Consider the following 20987-nt stretch of genomic DNA (forward strand, 5'->3'; position numbering starts at 1 on the left):
TGCTTATTTTATTATATTAGAACTATTTGTCTGCGTTTAATAAAAGATACATGCAATAAACAAATATTGCATTTCATTCGTTAGGAAACGTTAGATCACAAGGTAGCGCGTTATAGGTACTATTAATAAAATAGCCTTTAATTGTTTTATGTATAAATTATTATTTTGAATACAAATACAAAACAAAAAATTACATTCAAATTTATGCTACAAACTGTAATTTGAAATACTGATAAACCCACAAACATGATTGTATTCCATTACCAACTGTATTTGCATTTACAGGGATTTATCAGATAACCGTCTACAAAACATCACCCAAAACATGTTCACAGAATTGACATCTTTGAGAACACTGTGCGTGGTAAATTTAATACATTGCGAACACTCACAATTTGCATATTAATCTGGCTAAATACTGTTTGGTCGGTTCATATAAACTGCTATATAAACTTTTGATAATAAACTGACGAAATTCAATTCTTTTCCCAGGTTCACAACTCTTGTTAATCATATCGTTAAATGCAACTGGTCAAATGTTCTAGATAAATTACTTTGCTATCAGTAGTATTTATCTACCTATATAATCAAATATGATTATCGGAAAACTGAGACGTGTCTTCAAGGAATATAAATACCGAGAAAAATAAATGAATATCTTTCACGATTGAAGAAAAAGCCGAAAGCTCTTGTTCGAAACTAAAATGAATAAAATTCAAAAGTACCACAAAATATAAATACAGAGAAACAAAAATAAATATGTATCATGATTACAGCAATTGTAATTTTTTTATTCAGAGCTAATGTGAATCAAATAAAAAGGCAAATAAAACTATCGTCAATTATTACACAAAATTGGAAAACACTGGTTAATTGTTGTTAACTCGTGTTAGAACAAACACCAAAAACCAAGGGTGATGAAAATTTAAAAAAACCAAACAATTACGTTGTTAATATTTGGAAAAAATAAAAAACTCGCAAACAAAAGCTTACAAATTCACGTACTTCATTATTATTCATGAAATTAACGTTATGACGACAGAATACGACATTTGTGTTTTTATATTTCAGAAATGTCTCCAACAACAATATTTCCACAATTGATCACCATTCGATTTTCTCTCTTGCTAGTCTTGAAAAGCTGTAAGTTAATTAGAGTGTTATGCAATAGAACAATGTAGCGCCGTTAAATGTCGCATCGCCGTTATATGTCGCAGGCTACGAGATTTGTCGCAACGTTGACGATAAATGTCGCAAGGAACGATAAATGTCGCAAATCCTACTGACGATATATGTCGCAACTTTAACCATAAATGTCGCAAAAAATCTAACTGCCGATATATGTCGCAACATTAACGATAAATGTCGCACACCTTTGTAAGTCATGTAAAAAAATGAAAAGTTGAAGTAAAATGACTAACACTTATAGGTTAGATCTATTATACCCAACAAGGTTCATTTGGCCGACTTCCATCAGAATGGTCAGTTTTAAGTTAGTATTGTCCAAAATGGTCAGTTGCGGTCAGTTTTGTCCGAAATGGTCAGTTGTGGTCAATATTGACCAATCAATTCTTACAGTTCTTGGCTCGAGTGGCCAGTTGTTGATTTCCCTGTGCTAAATGGACTGCTGTTATCAAGATTGGCTAAAGGTTGTAAGATGTGATAAAACTGTAACATTATTACAGATACACAAATTACGATAAAATTGTATTGAATATTGTATGGTAGTTACATGACTGTAGTTCATGTATCATTATATTGGAATGGCAACTCGTGTCAGATCGTTTTTAGTCGTTCGCTTGCGAACAACTTAGTTTAATAGCAAGTTTTGCAACATTTTTTAACTATACGCGTCGCGGAAGAGTAAGTTTATGAATTATTAAAAAAAACGTCCACTATGTGCTACGTCAGTCAAGTGGTATTTTTGCGCAGCACAGGTCATTCAAAATCTGAGTCTATTAATAGATCAGGTAAAATAAAACGACTGCTGGTCAACAATGTGATGTCGATATTACAATACACCATCGTGCGTCTTTTGCGTAACCTCGTTGATAGCGCTTGACTGATTATAACACCTTGTTTTCAATTTATTTTGCTAAATAAATAAAAGAAACTTACTCCCAATGTTGTGCTATATATAGAGAGAGATATAAATTCCATGATTTTGTGTTCGATTATTTATACGTGAAACAAAAAAAAACCGCATGGGTAATAATACACGTATTATAAAATCGTTATAGAAATATTAAGTAAATAATTTGAAAAATCCGAGCTTTTTAGAACGAACAATACTAGTTTTACAAAAAAAAATCAATAAATAAACACTAAACGTTAGCCTGACTATGTTTTGAATGTAAAAGAAATACATACATTTACCCAAAGACCTAAAGAATACAATAGTTATCTATAGGTCTTTGATTTACCATAATTAAGTGTGTACATGTACTTGTTAAAGTAATACACGCCTATTACTGCTGACAGGCAATAATTTTCTTTCTGTTCAATCAACGTTACGATCAATTTCAGCCCCTTCGCCAGCTTCCTAATTGATATTCGTGTATTATTCATAGAGGCCAAACAAAATACTAATTTCATTATATGAACGCCATTACATTCAGATTATAACACAACGTGATGAAAATTGTATAACTGTACATTAAGTTCTAGATTGGCGGCTGTAGATATTATTATTCTTAATTTAACCCGATTAATCTAAACAATTGTGAAAATTTACATAATAAAATATGCACCAGTTATTGTTCTATGTTGTAAAATTGCTGTATGATTTTATTAATAATTAAAAGTGGCCTAAAGGCAATTAACAACATTAAAAACAACAATAATTACACTAGATATAAACCAGTTGAACGTTCTGACGTATAGTGCTTGTAGCCTTACATTTATTAATGTAAGCACTACGAGTATGACATACTTGATATTCTCGGATAGGAGTTGTAATTATTTTAGCACATATCACAAAATTAAGGTGAAAAATGATCTTTGCGCGATAAATATACATGTAATCATGTTTCACTCGAGAAAACTGAGTTCTTTGATAACTTCAATTCGAAGAATCCGAGGTTATTGTTTCAATATCATACTTTCAAATTATTCCCGGTCTGACGCTTTTATAACATCCGGCTAACAGCGACAAATCTTTAAGTGGATGTATGGATTTTATTTACGTGCCTGGTAACGGAAAATTGATATAATTGAGAGTAAACGATTTTATTTATGCTTTAATAAACTAGGATGTAAAAGATTTAGTTAGTTTTTGTCATCGCATTAACTTTCCATGCGTTTGATGTTTGGTAATTACGCTTTTACATCAATATGTGCTTAATAGTTGTTTTCATGTTAACGACTCAACTGAAGCGTACGGGGAATGTGCGCATCACACGTTTTATGATGGTGAAATATTTTTTTCCATTAATGGTTTATTCCCTTAAAGCATTTAAAAGAGCAGAGTATTATAAGTTCATGATATTGCATACAAAACGCAATGAACAATTGGAGCTTGGGCAAGCCATTTGTGTCACCTTTAATGAAATGACTTAACATTGACAGACTCCATCTGGTTGTTTAAGCGACACACATTCTAAAATAGGCTTATATTTGCAGCAATTCATTTTGAAATCCTTACTCGCAACGCGAGATTAAGTTCAAGTTCAAGAGTAAGTTCGAAAGCCACCAACAACCCAACCTATAGAAAGAACAAGCGAATGCAAAAATCATTGTTACATATAGAAACCGATACCTTTCTGTTATTTAGAGCTAAGGACACCGCCATGTTCTTAAATGACTATGTACCGATTGATTAAAAACCAACATGAGTTCATTGATATGATGTCTCACTTGATTTCCTACAATTATGCAATCATGCACAGGTTTTGACTTTATATGTTTGTGTGATATAATTAGGCATTAATTTTAGCTCGACATCTATACAGACGTTAAGCTGACAATGTATACAAGTGCGTTCTGCAAGCATATAAGAAGATTGTTTTACCTATTCTTACTGAAAAATTAAAATAAATATTAAAACGCCAGAAATTGAATCATTCAGTTGAATTTAAATTCGATGTTAGGATTTCATTACAGGGTATAATTTGTTTGGATGCTTGTTTTTTTGATACAGGATATAGGCGTTGGGGAAAATTTTTAAGGAATTTGAATAACATTCGTTTGTACAGTTGTTTTTAAGCGTTTATATATCAAGCGTGTTAACAGGGAGTTTTTTGTTGTTGAAAATGGTTAAAGCGAAAAATACGGTGTTGTTGTTCGTTTTGTTTGTGAACGACATTAACATATTTAAACCAATGAAATCAATTAGAATTGTGGTGACTTATGTTGCGGATGCTTTTGTTTCGTAAATGTAATCTGAATCCCACCAATATCTGAACGAGGTGTTTAGCCAGATTTTAATATGTATGTATCAATATAATATATATTGATGATAATTTATCAATAGCTAAAGCGCACAAATACTATGTTTAATATGCAATAAAAGAATCGGATTACCGCACTATCATGAATCACCCATTCATATTTTAAATATGTATACGCGCGCGTTCTTTCCACACCTGTTTGAGTTCAGGTCATCACCGCAACCGCTCAGTTCATAACCGTCAGAGCACAGTTCATAACCACTAGCGCTCAGGTCATCACCACCAGCGTTCAGGTCATCACCGCTAGCTTTCAGGTCATCACCGTCCGCGTTTATGCAATCACCGTCAGCCTTCACGTCATCAGCGCAAGCGTTCAGGTCATCACCGCCAGTGTTCAGGTCATCACCGTCAGCATTCAGGTCATCACCGCCAGCGCTAAGGTCACACCGCCAGCATTCAGGTCATAACCGCCAGCGCTCAGGTCATCACCGCAAGTGCTCAGGTCATCAACGTCAGCGTTCAGGTCATCACCACCAGCGTTCAGTATTATGTCCAAGTATTATTCGAGGGTAACGGCTTGTCAGACATATACTCCCATCCGGAATTATCAATATAGTGGCACTATTCCTAGACGACACTATCAAAATGTGCATATTAAACAGCTGCGACATCGCTTGCAATGTTATTTGGTCACCGTATTCATATTCTTTAGACATCCGCAACAAATATTTTCATGGTTTCTCAAGTATTGAGTTCCACCAGTTTGCTCCACAAACCCTATTACCAAGTACGGGTGCTGGCCTCAAAAAGGTTACTACGTCTTGTCTAAGCGTTTCTTCCGACCTATATGTTCCATATTGGTTTAGGTGATTGCCGTCAAGTTGCCGTCAAGTTATCAAGCTGAGGCGATTTTGTTGTAGGTATGCAATATTGTTTTAGATGTAACCGTTTCTTGTTGCCTGCACCAGTTGATGTACACGAATATTGTGTGAGGTTGTTTACGTGACACCATTTATCTTCCGAACGGGTGGAGTGTCCTGCTCGAGCAGATTCGGGGACGCGATATTTAATTTGTACACGTTTGTTTTCAAAGATCGCTTCTGTATCACTGCCCATATTCTCCTATTCAATAAATCTTTTTTTCTTATAGCGTAACAGTCTCCAATATTATAAATCGGTGTTTTGTTTGCCATCTTGTGACATCTGTCATTTCGGCTATTACACTTTAGTGTTGCGACTTTTGCGGCATCTCTTAGTTTCGTTATTAGCAGTTTGCGATTTTGCTTTGAATTTTTATTATAAGGATCCCTTCCTTAGTAAAGTTCATGCGGTGACTTCTGATCCATGCTCGACATTGTTTTTGGTCATTGTTTTATATACGTTGATACTCTGGTAACTGTTTTGCCCAGTTTAAACCAAAGCTATCAGCATGCGTCAAATCGTATGCAATCTTTTGCTTCAATGTTTTATGCATCATTTCAAGTTTCCCCTGTCTTTGAGGGTGATAAGAGCGAATTTTGCGAATCTTTATATTGAGAACTTTCAACAACCGTTTTACTTCCCCATCGAGTTCACGTCCTCTTTCATGCTGAATTATTTTGGTTTTATCAAATTCTGCAAATATGCGACTCAAATGTTAAGTGATTACATCGGCTGATTTGCTAGGTATGGCTCGTAACCACACAAACCGACTTAATATATCCATTACGCTTAAGATGAATTTAAATGTTTCTTTATTGTATATAACTGCATGTGTCTGCATATTGACGAGATAGATTTTAAGTATATCGTGCACAGAACTGCTGCACACATGCATTACAGGTGCTTTGTTCGAAGACGTTGCATTGCTCTTCTGATAATGTGGCAGTTTAGTAATAACTTGCTTTATCTTTGCCTCTGAACCTTCAGTATATCTTCGTTTTAACAGATGATATAACCTTCTCACAACAATGCCTTTACTTTTATGGTAATTATGAGTTATAACTTTGCTGCCTTTTGATTCACACAAAGGCTCTTTTCCCTTTTAGTACAGTCGATTATTTTCAATCGAATAAAACCCCTTGTATCTTTGAAACCCATTGATTTTGAAAAATAGGGTGATTCCATTCTTCAAATAGAGTGAAATGAGTAATAAAAATGCACACCTTAAAATAATTGCTGATTTACTTCTGTTGACGCTGCACACTTGTATTGATTCAATAGAACTTTAAACTATCATCATAAATTTTGATATACTGATGTTTCGTAATATCTTTAATCCTTGAAACTGCCCATGATATAAACTTTAAAAAATGTCGACAATTTCTAACCAAGGACATGCCTTTTTATACTTTTGACAGGTTTGTTCAGTCACAGACTTTCCATCATGTTTTTGGATGTCAACTCAACTGCTGTATACACAGTTTCTAACAAAATCGATAATACGAATGATTCGGCACTTATTGGCTCTTTCTTTCTTGATTCGAAAAAGTTTGTGATCGGCTGATATTTTGGCGCAACAATTTTGAACGTCTTTCGACCTCTCTTAGCTATTTTTATTTCGCATCGTAATAGAAACTGAAAGTACAGACGCTTTACAAATACATGCACAATGAGCGACGAATTAAGTCAGATTGAAAACGCATGTTTGTCGTCGTAAATAATTTGGTCAGACGCTTAATTTAACTATGAAATCCAGTCCGCATAGCGTTTGAATAACTATGACCGTTTGCTGAGCATGCTGAATGTAAGCGTCACCGCGTTACGATAATAATTCCAAAAAGAAAATACCTAAAATGAGCAAAGCATTTTTGATCGAAGCTTTTGTATCGTACGCATCAAATTTGACGAATTTGCGTAAAAGTTAAATTGGTTGGGTTTTCAATACGCATGATATTGTATTTCTTTGCATTTTTAAACATTTTAATAGGGTGAAAGACGCAGATACGCAGCTTATCTGGGGCACTGAATATTTTAAGAATACCATTTTTCGAAAAATCGCAAAATTAGGGAATACCAATCTCTATTATAAGACCTTAATCAAAAGCACTGTTCACCAAGCTTGACATACAGGTACACTGCATGATATTATTCCAATTAAATCGTTATGGTTACGACGTCATTTCCCCTGACCTGCACCGTCCGATCATATGAGACCTTAATTGTGCGTTCCCTTATTCCAGAGCAAACGAAACATATTTTCCTCATGCGGTAACACATGTAATAAGCATTTGGTAATACGATGGGTGGACACAGTGACATGTAAATTTGTCAAGTACTTTGATAATGATTCAAACACTCTAGATGCTTTGGGGCTGACCCTCGTACCCCGTTATCTCAACATTTTACAGCATTGTTTAAATTAAGGTATCGCGAGCCACGCGCACTGAGTTTAAGGGCGAATACTCTACTGTTTGTGTCGGAGCAGAAGTCAAAATCTGTCTCCGGGTTGAATAATACAGATTGTTTCCATTGGCTTATTTAATACAGAGCGCGTGATAACGAATTGCGATGGCACGTGCGCTTCATTTAGATAGCCAATGAAAAAAACTCTAAAGTATTTTAGTCCGGTGGCAGCAGAATACTTCTGCACCGGCAAATTCATTTAGAGTAGTCGCCTTTTAACGCTCGCGATACGTTTATTGGCGACGTCGACGTCTTTTTATTTGACATGGATGTCGCAACATTTCCGCTACAAAATTGAATAATTGCAATATATGAATTCAGTAATTAAAATATATTTCGCCATATATAAGTGATATTACACCGTGGAATAGGAAGGCGATGCAAAGACGATTCTTTTTGCATTGAAGATTTCTCATTTTCGCATATAAACTTTATTACAGTATGTTGAATCCATATAGGAAATAAATAATGAAATCGGTCCTGGTCTCGATGGATTAAGGATATAGAGAATAATAGGTTAGTGTTGATTATAGATCAGGTTTATCATGCGAGGCTTAGAAAACAAAAAGCACGAGCCTTGGCGAGTGCTTTTTCGTTTTCGTGCCGAGCATGATAAACCTGATCTATAATCAAAACTAACCTATTATTCTATTTATCCCACTTTTTATTCAGTAAACTTTTTTTATTTAAACAAAATAAGTTTCCATGAGTGTTTGTCGTACTTTGATAATGACTGTAGTGTAACCAAGGTCAGTGTATTACTCCGCGTTCCAAAAATAACCGCTGATCAAATAATCATTTTTTTTAATCAGAATATCGTTCTGTAACAAAGTGTCGAGCGTTATTAATTACAATTTTAATCATATTGAATTGCAATTCTTTAAGTTTTATGATATCAATATGACATTAAGTTGTTATATACAAGGAACTACATTTGTTTACAACGTAGCCTAACACCACACACAATTCACTTTCGATATCAAACTATCGAGTCGATCACGAGGTGCACAATATTTGCTTCTTTGTTATAATATGTGGTTATTTCGTGACGAAATAACAAAGATTATTTGGATTTAAGCTAATTATATACATTAACATTTTGAATGTTGAAATGGCACCAAAGAATTGTGAGGCAAAGTTGTTCGAACTAGAGAAAGACATTTGCTGGTGAAGTGACTGGGTGGGGCGAACATCAAGATCAACTTGTTCTACGGTAGACAGTGGTTGTCTAGGCTGCATTTCGGCCATAGTTTCGGTGCATGAAGGTGAACAAGAGGAATCTGTTGGATTGTAACATTTACTGGACTGAGCAAGAATGATCACTTTTGCTGCTGTTCAACAGATATGTTGGAATAATTGGTTATGAACTGGACATTTTAGTGCCCTGTTATGGCCATGGTTTCAGTGGGTGGAATGTTTGCATTTCGAAGTTTTTGGACCAGTAATTTGCGAACTGAGTGGTTCGTTATTCTCTTGTGCTTGAGAAAGCCGGCGTCTTTTGCCATGGCCTTCAGCATCTGACCTAACTTGTTGACACCCAATTGTTGACGCAAGAATCACCGGGATGCAGTGTCATTTGTGCGTATTGCCAGGTAGAAAAGATGCTTTGAAGAAAAATCAGATGGACGCATATCCGAGTACAGCTTGTAAATGAACACAGGATTTCTTGGTCCAGACGATTGTTTTCTACGGTCAAAGGGGAGCAAATCGAACTGACTTCTTCAAAGGGGAGCAACAACAACAGAACCTATTTGCATAGTGTTAAATTTACCTAATACTAGGTTTTAATGACAATAAATGACAAAAAACTCGTTTTTGCTACTTTCCTTTGTTTTAAGGTCATTAAGATTGACAAACATTTGAGATTGTTTTTATTATTGATGCACTTGGCAAATACAGGTGACGAGGTGCGTGGGAAAAAGTAGTCCCGGTTCGGCAGTTGATGACGTCATTTCGTGCCATTGATTATAGCCTTGCCGTTGATTATAGATGAAATTTAATCAACGGGGCTTTAATCAACCGATTTCGCTGTAAAAGTGGGATAAAATACTAGTTGCGACAATCATACGTTTTTTGCTGAAACATATACTTTTCATGTTAAATGCATTTTATAATGACAATTAAACCATTAAGTAAATAGACGGGATTTATGTACCAATTTAAATATTTCGTTTAAAGACTATTGACAACGTCTTAAAGATACAAGAAAATGAACACCCACAAATATTGCACCCGTGTCCTACGTTTTGAAGAAATTAAATGTTCGCATCGGATAACAAAACGTAATTTTTAGCGTCATTGTTTTTCATTTTTGTTATCGTCTTTCAAAATTAAAATATCTTCGTTAACATTGAAAAAAATGTCAAAATTCACCAAACAGGCTCATGCAAATCACGTTTACTTTATGTATATGGCTTTGCAAAGCGTTTTATAAAATCTGGTCCCGGTGCGATCCTGGATCGATGATTCTATCCAAGAATAGTTGCCTTCTATCGCTGATGCGAAGTTAGCAAAGCTGTCAGTATCCGGCAGAAATACCGAGGAATTCACATTTGTTTTACCCAGACGGTTCCTGTAAGACTGACCTAATTTAACCAAACTTGTCGAAACTGCCTTAAACCTAAAACAAAAACTTACGGGCACATCGCTTTTCCGTTTTCCAAGGAGTTTTGTCATTTTTGAATACAACTTAACGTTTTTTGGTCTGAAATGAATAAATATGACCGCTTCGGTCGATCTTCACCGCAGCTGACAATTATTGATAATACTGACCACAACTGATCAATTCGGGCAATACTAACTAAAAACTGGTGAAAGTCGGCCAAATGAACCTCGTCGGGTAATCTAGATCTAACCTGAAAGTGTTAGTCATTTTTACTTCAACTTTATATTTTTAACATGACATACACAGGTGTGCGACATTTATCGTTAATGTTGCGACATATATCGTCAGTTGAAATATTTGCGACATTTATCGTTAAAATTGCGACATATATCGTCAGTAGGATTTGCGACATTTATCGTTCCTTGCGACATTTGTCGTCAGCGTTGCGACAAATCTCGTAGCCTGCGACATATAAAGGCGATGCGACATTTAACGGCGCTACAAACAATCGTAAGTAGTTTTATTTTCCAACGTTTTCTTGCGAGGACACCGTATACGCATAAATTTAAGCGATTTGTTACACTGCTTTGTTGCCTAAAATGTCATATATCCTTTAAATGTATGATCACGATCAATATGGGTAGAGAATGCGTAGATGCTTTGTAGTATTATTTTTTCTCTTTAAACTAAAACCTAAGAATGACAGGACAAATACAGGTTCAGGTCTTGTTTGTGTATATATAGTTACATTTGATTTATATAATTACAACGTTTTGCATTGCAAATTGATGTTGCATTGTGATGGTATAATTCGCCAATGTGAACTGTTTTGTAAACCCTTATGAGCAAACTGCATGTATGCAAATGAACTCGTCATTCTTTAAGACTGTACTACTTTGTCTTAAACATTGTTTGGCGAGACCATTAATGCTTACCGTTTGAAGAATTTGAAACCAAAACTGAAACATAAACTGCATAGAACTTCGGTGTGACCTTTATATGTTCTATCATCGTTGTGTTGTAATGATGAACCGACCGGCGCAGATTAGGCGTAATTATGCTATATTTACCTTTGCCGAATATTTAATTCATTTACTATATACATGAGTTGTTACTTAAATACTACATATACGTTTGCATTGTATGATTTGCAGCATTTTAACTGGGAACGAATTAGATTGCCAATGCGAGGAGCAGCTTTTTAAACAGCTGATACAATACAGAAACGCACGAAATTCTTTACAACTTGATGTCCAGGGAGCTCTGTGTCTGAATAACGGACAAAACGACCTGTTTAAAATGTCAATCGACGCCTGTTCACATGGTTCGACTTTAACGATACTAAAATACCTAATGAACTGATCTTTCATTTATAAATAATACAGCTTGCTTCATTACATAGTTAATTTTAATCGCATTATTTATAAACACAACTACATAACAAAATCAAAAACTGAATTTTAGTGCATTTAACAGTTATAATTTAATATCTTTGTGCATATTTAACCGAAGTAGTAAGATGCATTGCCACACTCGCTTCAGGGGAAATCTTTTGGGCCCCCAGTGTGAATTGCTATAGTTGTACCGATTCTCCTGGTCTGTTGACGTGTGGTGCAAATCGTATCGAAAATTGCGGGCAAAATACGGTTTGTGCCAATTAATACAACAGTTTTAATAGATGTTATATATTGACAATTAATCTAAACCGGCCAATCGTCAAATTTAATGGGTGATTATGTGCAAAACAAAATGTGATTAATTAATATCGTATTATATTGAGGAAAGCATAAAAGTCTAGGAGACAACGTGATCAAACCATACATGCCTAAATATAAAAAATGGAAAACGATGGGGCCTTGGAACGGTCAATTCAATATCTATTTTTTAAATATCAAGTTATGGTAGATTGCGTTCTGTTGCCTTTATTTCATGTTGGTTTACGTCTTCACAGGATGTTTGCTACTCCACTATCACGTACGCTAGTAACAGACTCTCCGCCACTGCGGGATGCATGAACTACATTGCCTGTCTCGACCTCATTGCGAAGAACAACGTGACGTGTGTTCAGGGAAATACCACGTGCTTCTCGTGTTATACAGGAAGCCTCTCAAACACTCGGAATATTGCGGGTGGGTCAGATATATTATATGACACCTGCGCTCAATTACACACAGGACGCACACTACTGTTAAAATGTAGTTATGGAATATTACGCAAAAGTGGACTTGTTTGATAACATCTGCTATCAATGCAGAGTGAACATCACACTTAAATATGCCATATAATAATGGCTGAGTTTCGAATCTGGATATACCAATACATTATAATATGTGTGTTTATCATTAATTATTAGTTTTAATTTAATATTTCTGCATTCGATCGCACTGTGAACTGTCAACACAACTACGCTTCATTTGCAAACACGCAGCATCAATTACTGAACATCCACTTGTATTTAAGTATGTTTTTATACCTTAAACTAAAACAAGATAACACAAAATACACTATTAGACATGAATTATCCAAAACACATATACCACAAGAAGACATTGTGAATGTAATCGAGCTGCATTCTGGGAAAACAGGGCTTAATACATGTGCGTACGGTGTCGTCCCAGTTTATTGTGTGCAACAGGGGTTTTCCTCGCTTCGTTGGGAAAAGGCCCTAGCCTATGGAATTTGGGAAGAAATGGCTCATTTTGGAAAGAATTCTCGCTAAAATTACTGCTTTTGGAAATAAAAAAAGCTGGTGTAAGTTATGATTTTTGGGAAAACTGCATGATTTTAAAGAATTTTTCAATTGGAAAGCGGCCTTTAATATGCCTCTGTTATATAAGGCTGAAAACCCCTGTGCAATTACCGCCTAGACTGGAGTTTCGTTTAGAGGATACTTTCTTTGAACGAACAATTCCATTAAAGCGAAAGTTATCTCATTTAAGAGCCTGTATGGAGTCCACAGGCTAATCTTGGCGTTACTTTACGCATACGCATTAATCTAAGTTTGTCTACAGCGCGACTCAATTGCTTTCATTGGTTTTCTCGCGATATACTGAATGTTAACTGGTATGATGTTATGTTTTCAGGATATGCCAATGAATTTGTGTTAGAAGTCTCAATTGAGTTGCGGGCCGCATTGTCTGCTGGGTTGATAAACGTCCATTCACAAGAGTACAACGAATTTACGAAAAATATTTCAGCAAATGTAAGTTATTTGCGGCATTGAATTAAATTAAATGTTTCAGGCAAATATACACTATATGTACACGGTGTTAAATACATGCACGAATAAACGCTATAAATATCTGTTTTATTTTTTTTCAAACCGTTTTCTTTTGTTCTTCTTTACTGACACATTTCAGCATAACGTTGTAGCATACCGGTGTTTATTGAAAACATCATGGTAACATTATTACGAACAGCAATGACAAACTGAAATTTATACTACATGTTATTATGACCTGACTGTAATCATTCATTTTAGGTAAAAGCCTTCATACAAGACGAGAGAATGGGATTTTGGGTTGAGTTTGATAAGTTAAGGTAGACACTTTGAACAATAAAATAAAATTCAAATTAAGACACACTAATGCAGTAGAACGGAGTAAAATAAGTTAGAGTTGTTAAGTGTGTTAAGCGTGAATAATTACGTCATTGTTTTATGATAAGAGCAATGGATAACATTTTATACTTTATAATATGTACATGTGTTCATGCAAACAAACGTTTAATAATAATAATAATTGTAATTATAATTATAATAATAATAATTATTATTATTATTATTAATTGTTATTATTATTATTATTATATTTTTTATTTTTTATAATTATTATTATCATATTTATTATTATTATTATTATTATTATTATTATTATCATTTACACAATACTTTCAGTGGACCCCAAATTACAGTTCATCTGACCATCCATTGTACTTCCATTTGGTACATAACAGCTCAGTCTGTTAAAATTACCTTATTCAAAACACTCCCCAAGTTGACCCTCAATGGACTTGAAGTGTCAAGCGTCAATATAGTGCCTTCAAATTCAGGTTCGTGTGGGAAGAGCGTTAAAATGCGATGACCTCAGCAAAAATAATTGTTTATGTTTTATGCTGTTTTGTTTTCGTAACATTACATTGTCTCAGGAGTTTTATCTTTGCTATATTTACTTGCAGCCGTATATTATTCTCACTCGACAATAAAATTAGCAAAACGTATATAACGCGCAATTGGCAGGTATTTATTTATCATATGAAATCGTTACGTAATGCGTTGATGTATTGCTGTCTGATGAGACGTGCTTCGGTTTTAATTGTTTTCGATTATACAAAGTCTCAGAAACAGTTTTCAAGAGACTTTTGAAACGACGTGTTCTTAAAATAAGACTATCGGTAATAAGTTGTAATTTTTAAGCTCTGGGTTATAGGAAACTTTCACATGTGTTTATCAGAAAATATTTGGAAGATAATATTTTGACATGTATTTACCAAAACATTCTTAGACTTAAGTATAAGAATAAAGAATATTGTTCAAATTGATTTATTCAAGAATTGCTTCAATTTTTTGTCAAACTTGGCATTAAACACCTCATCTTTACCATTCTTCATGTTGAACATTGTTTAATAACATAATTACCAGTGGAGGCATGTATATATTCGAAAATTGAATGAATTTTGAATTTTTCTTGGTTCAAAGTATATTCTTTAATCTTAAGTCTAAGAATGGGTTGGTGAATACGGGTCCAGGACTAAATTGATGTCGGATAAGTCTTAAACACTCGTACTAGCGAACAACGTTTGTTTGAGTTCGACAAATTTATGCGTGTCATATTTGTTTATAATGCCTGGCGTTACCAAGAGATCATGGTCGTTTACTAAATCTGATTTGCTTTTACAGAATATTGTCCGCCAACCGTACAGCCGACCGCAGATCGGGGTCAAATCAACTGGCCTCTAACAAGTGTTGCAACTAATGCCACCATTGACTGTCCTTTTCAATTTAACAACACTAGAAGTGTGGCTAGGAGACTATGGTAATGAAATATCTTATTTGTTAAACTGTGCAATACTTTCAAAGAATGGATGTTAGGTGCATGACGCATGTTTGGACGTTTCGATGTGTCAAACGAATTATTCGATGTGACAGAAGCACACTTTGTGAATGGTTTCTTCAAGTAAGGATGTGTTTATATATTTCAGCCAGTCGGACAAAGCATGGGGATCCTCATCATTCTTTGATTGTCCTTTGGAGGATGAGCAAGCGCGTGCTCTACAAGAAATATCCCGGAAAGAAATAAATAACGGTATGATGCAAAATAAAACTGAATGACATAGATTTATACCTAATTGTAGCACTTGCTACTTTAAATCAGGTTTTCGAAGATCACAAAGTCAAATATAAACAGTGTCGTGAAAAGTGTCTCTAGATAAACGGACATACTAAGCCAAAATTGACTATTACCAATGCAAACAAATCTCGCACTAGTAAAGAGGTCTTACAGTTTAATAAAAACTTAATTGTAATTAGAACTTATTAATTTGAAACAAGTATCAAATGAACTTAAAGGACTAGTAATGGCTGAATTGTTGTTTCTGCAAATAAAATGTATGACTTTTATGCCTTGAGTTCTTTGCTTTGGGCTTATAGTGTGTTTTTTTTTCTTATTTTATTATTACAAAATATGTATAATTCATTAAGTGTATGTTCATGCCTTTATAAAGCGTGTATTATATCATTGTTGTGTCATAAGAACCGTTTTATTCGAAAACATAAGACTTTACAGGTTTTTAAAGATGAATATATTAGCATTTTTGATGGGATCGTGTAAAGTTGATAACACAATAATACACTATAATACTGTCATGATTTAATTTACCAGTGAAACACGTTCATTGATACCCGTGGCAAGGGGGGGGGGTGCGTTGGGTGCGTTCGCACCCATTTTTTTTTGGACGAGTAAAAATTGTACTATAAGTTGCACCCAACTTTATTTGACGCAAAAACGGTTATTTATTTTTTCCAGGAACCCAGTGAGTCTTCGTATTTAAGCGTTAAAATAATGTTGTATTCAATATACAACCGACAGGTCACCATATAATTAATTTCTCGATTCAGTCATTTTCAAGATAGCGCGTGATTTTTATTTACAAGTTTTAACCGTAGAATTGTCGAAATCAACTGAAGTTGTGACAGCAAAATTTGAGAAGATCTAAGAAGCCGGTCCCCGCAAAATGGAATTGGAATCTTTGTTACAAATAGATATTTGTTTTTTGCATAATGCAAAATTATTAACCTGGCACTCTAATCCGTATAAAATCGATACTTATTTATAGATATTTGATACGAAATGGTTGTTTTGTAACTTTTGTCATCGTTATTAATGTCTATAACTGTAATAGATATCATAACAAAATGTTGAAGCCTATTTATTGTGGGTTGAAATCCAAGTCCAATAACCTTTTTCGACAATTATCTAAATGGCTGGAAAAACGATTTGATTCACTTGAATAAATAAATAATCTAATAAAAAAGAAAATACATTTTAGATGATTATTAACGAAATGTAATGTCAGCTTCCGAAAATAACTGAAATAAAAGGACACACTTCGACATTTGCCGAAGACTAATGAGTCACTGGTTAATGACTTTGCATTATACCACGATTTATAACAAGAACACACTGTGCACAGCATTTTCGACGGACTGAGTTGTCTTTTTGTTATATCCCCGTACAACAATTTTCGGATCCCCTCAATGGTATTCCAGCAAAAAATATCAGATATGCTCATGTCATGATAATTTTTTTGTGTTGAATGACAAGAAAACAAATCATTGTTACACACCAATGAAGCTTTCTTTTGTAGTTCACCAACACTTAATGGCATCTGTTTTGCTCCACATACATAACTTTCCACAATGTTTTAATTCTGTCAAACTTGACACTAAGAGTGTCCTATTCTTAAACAGTTGTTATAATGAATTTAAAACGTTATAAAATATGATCAGATGGACGTTAATGTTTAATTTTCATCAACTGTGACGGATCTTGAGCGTATAATGGGCAAATAAGTACATCTTTTTTCTTCAACGTCCTGGTATACATTGTTAAGGACTTTGAGACCATAGGGCCAGTAGTTTGTGGTTATAGGGTCTTAATGAAGCCTAAAGTGTTATATGTTTCTGAAATTCGTTAAGAAAAAGATAACTTATTTGTTAAAAATAGTTTTAAAAAAGTAACCAGTTATACCATTATGATTTCTTTTCAGTATTGATACAAATTAGAGAAGACCCAGTTTTGTGAATCAGTGTTAGTTGTAAAATACACTATTAGCACGTGTAGAGCAATGCTAGGCCTTTGGTACTATCCATAGAAGCAGACAAACAATTGTTTTGAGAAAAAAAGTCAAATATTTCTATTCACTTTGTTCGATTTATGAATGGTAAAATGTTGACATGGTAAAACACACCAACTTTATCAAGATTCCAAGATGTCAATAAATAATGATATTTTATACCGTTCTTATTGTTGATTTTACATTCTATAAATGTGTTGTTGCATATGTAAACAAAGTGTGTGTGCGCATACTAATGTCGTGTTAAACACCGTATAAAATGATGTATTTCCGTGACTGATCGAAAAGGTGGTTATTTAAAAACGTGGTGGGGAAAACATGTATGTTATATCATATTCATGTCGATCAGTCACTGAGTATGGTCAAAGAAAGTGGAATTTCATATAAAAATACTCTATAACTTCAGTCTCTAAATACAGTTAAAAAGTGACCAGAATGCATGAGTTAACGCTTCATTTTCAAAATTGTCTAGGGGGAGGACCTCCAAAGCCCCCGATTGCAGGAGGAACATCCCCTCCCGCACATACCCTCTTTGCCATTTCGTTGCTCAATAACAATCGTCGAAGGCAAAAATTCGCACCCCCCCCCCCCTTTTCAAAACCCTGGCTACGGGCCTGTTCATAAACAAAATGGTGTTGTAACACAGTAAACGGCTACAGTTAATGTGTATCCTGCCGAGCTAGATCACAGCGAAAATCAAACGCATACCTTTTATTGCAGACAACGTTGCTGATGTTTCCTCTGAACTATTTACGATTACAAACAACTGGAACACATTTACTTCGACGGACATTGGCTTGGCAGTTGATACAGTGGACAAAATATTAAACGTAGACAGAGCGAGCACTGATGACGCTGCAATTGATAACACAGTGGCAATAATTAACAATTTATTGAATGTTGAAGATGATGTCTTGGCAGAGTCCGAAGAAACTTCAGATTCCTCGTCAAAGTAGTTAATGATTGTCTTAATATATTACTCAGTTCATCTGTTATCAACTCGTTGTCTTGGTTACCAAATACTATTTCACATTTCGAAAACGTTTGACGATTAGCCCCTAAATTTTTACTCAATGCATTTGTTCTCGTTTTCTTTCAGAAGATTCTCTCAAGTTCGAAAATTATACGTCACGATGTAATGAATAATTTTCAAATAAAACTTTTCGAATGAAACTGAAATTAACTTTGACTATACGTTAGCAACAATAGGTTTGAACAAGTGCCACGCTTATCTGCGGTATAAATTTATGTTTTAGAATAATTAAAGCTGTTGACAAACTTCTAAGCAAGATCGACAAGAAATTCTCCACAGTCAAATCAAACTTGGCTGGATTCGTATCATCTCCTGATTCTGGTGCATTTAATGGATTTACGTTATCATTCAGCGATGGTGTTAAAGACCTTACGAAATCTAAGGTGAGTCTAACTGTTTCCAGCAGCATTGGCAAAATGTTTGCATTCCGGATCTCCATAATTTTGGAAATACGATCAATGCTGACTTTTTTGTGTACCAATGGTAGTTCCGTTAATTATAGTCCATATGATATGTGATTTTGAATAGATTTGACAATAGTCATATTGTTTTATACCTCCATTTGTTCTTTGTACACAAAGCAATCATATTCCGGAAAGAGTCTATAATCATACTTTTTATGTAGAATTTAAATTAAAAATACAACTATTCAGTTCGAAATTTCGACAACTTTGCAGAATACAAGCCGATATCCATGTACAATGTAGTAAATAGCTATGAGCATAATGATCACTACAATCTAATTATAACTTAAACGAATGACAAACTGTAATAATATCAAAAACTAATAATGAAATTTCGCAACATGCATTGTATGAATCATCTATATTTAAACCAGTAGGATATAAATATCTATATAATAATAACGAATCTATAAAAGTTAGAACAAACCACGGAATCCCTTAAAACACGTTCAATGATTGAAAAATGGAAATTCACACTTAACAGTTTTTTTTACAGATTAGCGTGTCCACCGCTGCTGAAGATCTTGGGGCAGACTTTTCTGGTATCATGCTGCCAAAGACATTGTTCAAAAGTAGTGAAAAAGTAACATTCACTGTCTACAGTGATCCTAAACTTTTCGAGGTAAATACTGGATATATTTAATTACAGAAATACTATTGATATGAACAGCACTTGAACTCTTTTACAAATTACTGACAAATTACTGAACTGCGGTAAGAGCTATTCGTTACAGTTTGAATAGAACCATTAGAGTACCTTCATATCATCAACTGAGAAAATGTATGTTACGTAAAAATTGTTTTTAAATTGAACATGTATAGTAAAATGCATACTTAACTTCGGGATAAAAACTAAAGACGGCCAATTTAAACACGATCATATACACTAGGTTGATTTATATTACATCATTGAACGGTTCATGAACTTCGCCTTTGTTTGATTTTGTTATTATAATAGTTATTCCCTTTTCGATTTACTTTATTTTCAGACAATATCAAATCGAAACGACACTGCACATAATCAAAGTTCGGACACCAATACTAACCGATTCTCAGGCTTTAAACGAAAGATAAACAGCAAAGTGGTGGCAGCTAGCGTTCCCAATAAAACGGTCACTAATTTAACGGCGCCAGTAAAAATTATATTGAAACATGAGCAAGTAAGACACGGTGTACATTTCTCGAGTATAAAAGTCATGAATCTACACGCCATCATATAGTTTAGATTATAAATGCCTAAGTCTGGTGCAGAAGATTGTTGCGCATTCACTGATGACTATACGCTTTAAATTTCTTTTAAGACTGGCAAAAACGTGACGTGTGTGTACTGGTCAATCGAATCATCAGAATGGCTTTCGGGCGGATGTTCAGTCCACGCGACCAACGAAGACTTTACGGAATGCCACTGTGATCACCTCACAAACTTTGCATTGCTAATGGTATGAATTTAAACACACAAGTCATATAAGAAAATGTATAGGGAGGTAGGGGATGCGGGAGGCCTGATCTATTACAAAACATAAGAACAGTAGCCTCTCTTTTATGTAAACGTTTGCACTTTGGGCGGGAATGAGTATGTTTATGGTGCCTCACATTGTGTTAATGACGCCATGGGCTATAGCGCTTTATATGTGTAAAGTTCGTTTCCTGCTGTTTTGTTGCTTTGTGTCTATTCAATATACTATATCAAATTGTTTGTATTGTTGAATCTGCTTCAATTCTTCCGAAAAGGAAGACGTCATGGTTTACTCCGAGTAACA

At 34.6% G+C, this 20987-nt stretch overlaps 1 protein-coding gene across 6 annotated transcripts in view; it reads left to right on the forward strand.

Annotated features, from left to right (window-relative positions):
• The window catches only part of LOC127870706 (adhesion G-protein coupled receptor G6-like), a 33911-nt gene that overhangs the window by 9008 nt on the left and 3916 nt on the right, over positions 1-20987 (forward strand). For 4 of the 6 annotated variants that reach the window (XM_052413131.1, XM_052413129.1, XM_052413135.1 and 1 more), the window contains 16 exons: positions 286-357; positions 1072-1143; positions 11532-11701; positions 11920-12023; positions 12329-12506; positions 13461-13579; positions 13859-13917; positions 14273-14427; positions 15275-15410; positions 15577-15680; positions 18451-18682; positions 18830-18865; positions 18987-19146; positions 19724-19849; positions 20217-20387; positions 20529-20666. In XM_052413131.1, coding sequence (XP_052269091.1) covers positions 286-357; positions 1072-1143; positions 11532-11701; positions 11920-12023; positions 12329-12506; positions 13461-13579; positions 13859-13917; positions 14273-14427; positions 15275-15410; positions 15577-15680; positions 18451-18682; positions 18830-18865; positions 18987-19146; positions 19724-19849; positions 20217-20387; positions 20529-20666 — 2032 coding nt within the window. The remainder of the gene's footprint in view (positions 1-285; positions 358-1071; positions 1144-11531; positions 11702-11919; positions 12024-12328; positions 12507-13460; positions 13580-13858; positions 13918-14272; positions 14428-15274; positions 15411-15576; positions 15681-18450; positions 18683-18829; positions 18866-18986; positions 19147-19723; positions 19850-20216; positions 20388-20528; positions 20667-20987) is intronic. The other 2 variants (XM_052413134.1, XM_052413133.1) reach the window with 2 other exon arrangements.

This window comes from Dreissena polymorpha, chromosome 3 (genome assembly GCF_020536995.1).
Source record: "Dreissena polymorpha isolate Duluth1 chromosome 3, UMN_Dpol_1.0, whole genome shotgun sequence".
NCBI lineage: Eukaryota > Metazoa > Mollusca > Bivalvia > Myida > Dreissenidae > Dreissena > Dreissena polymorpha.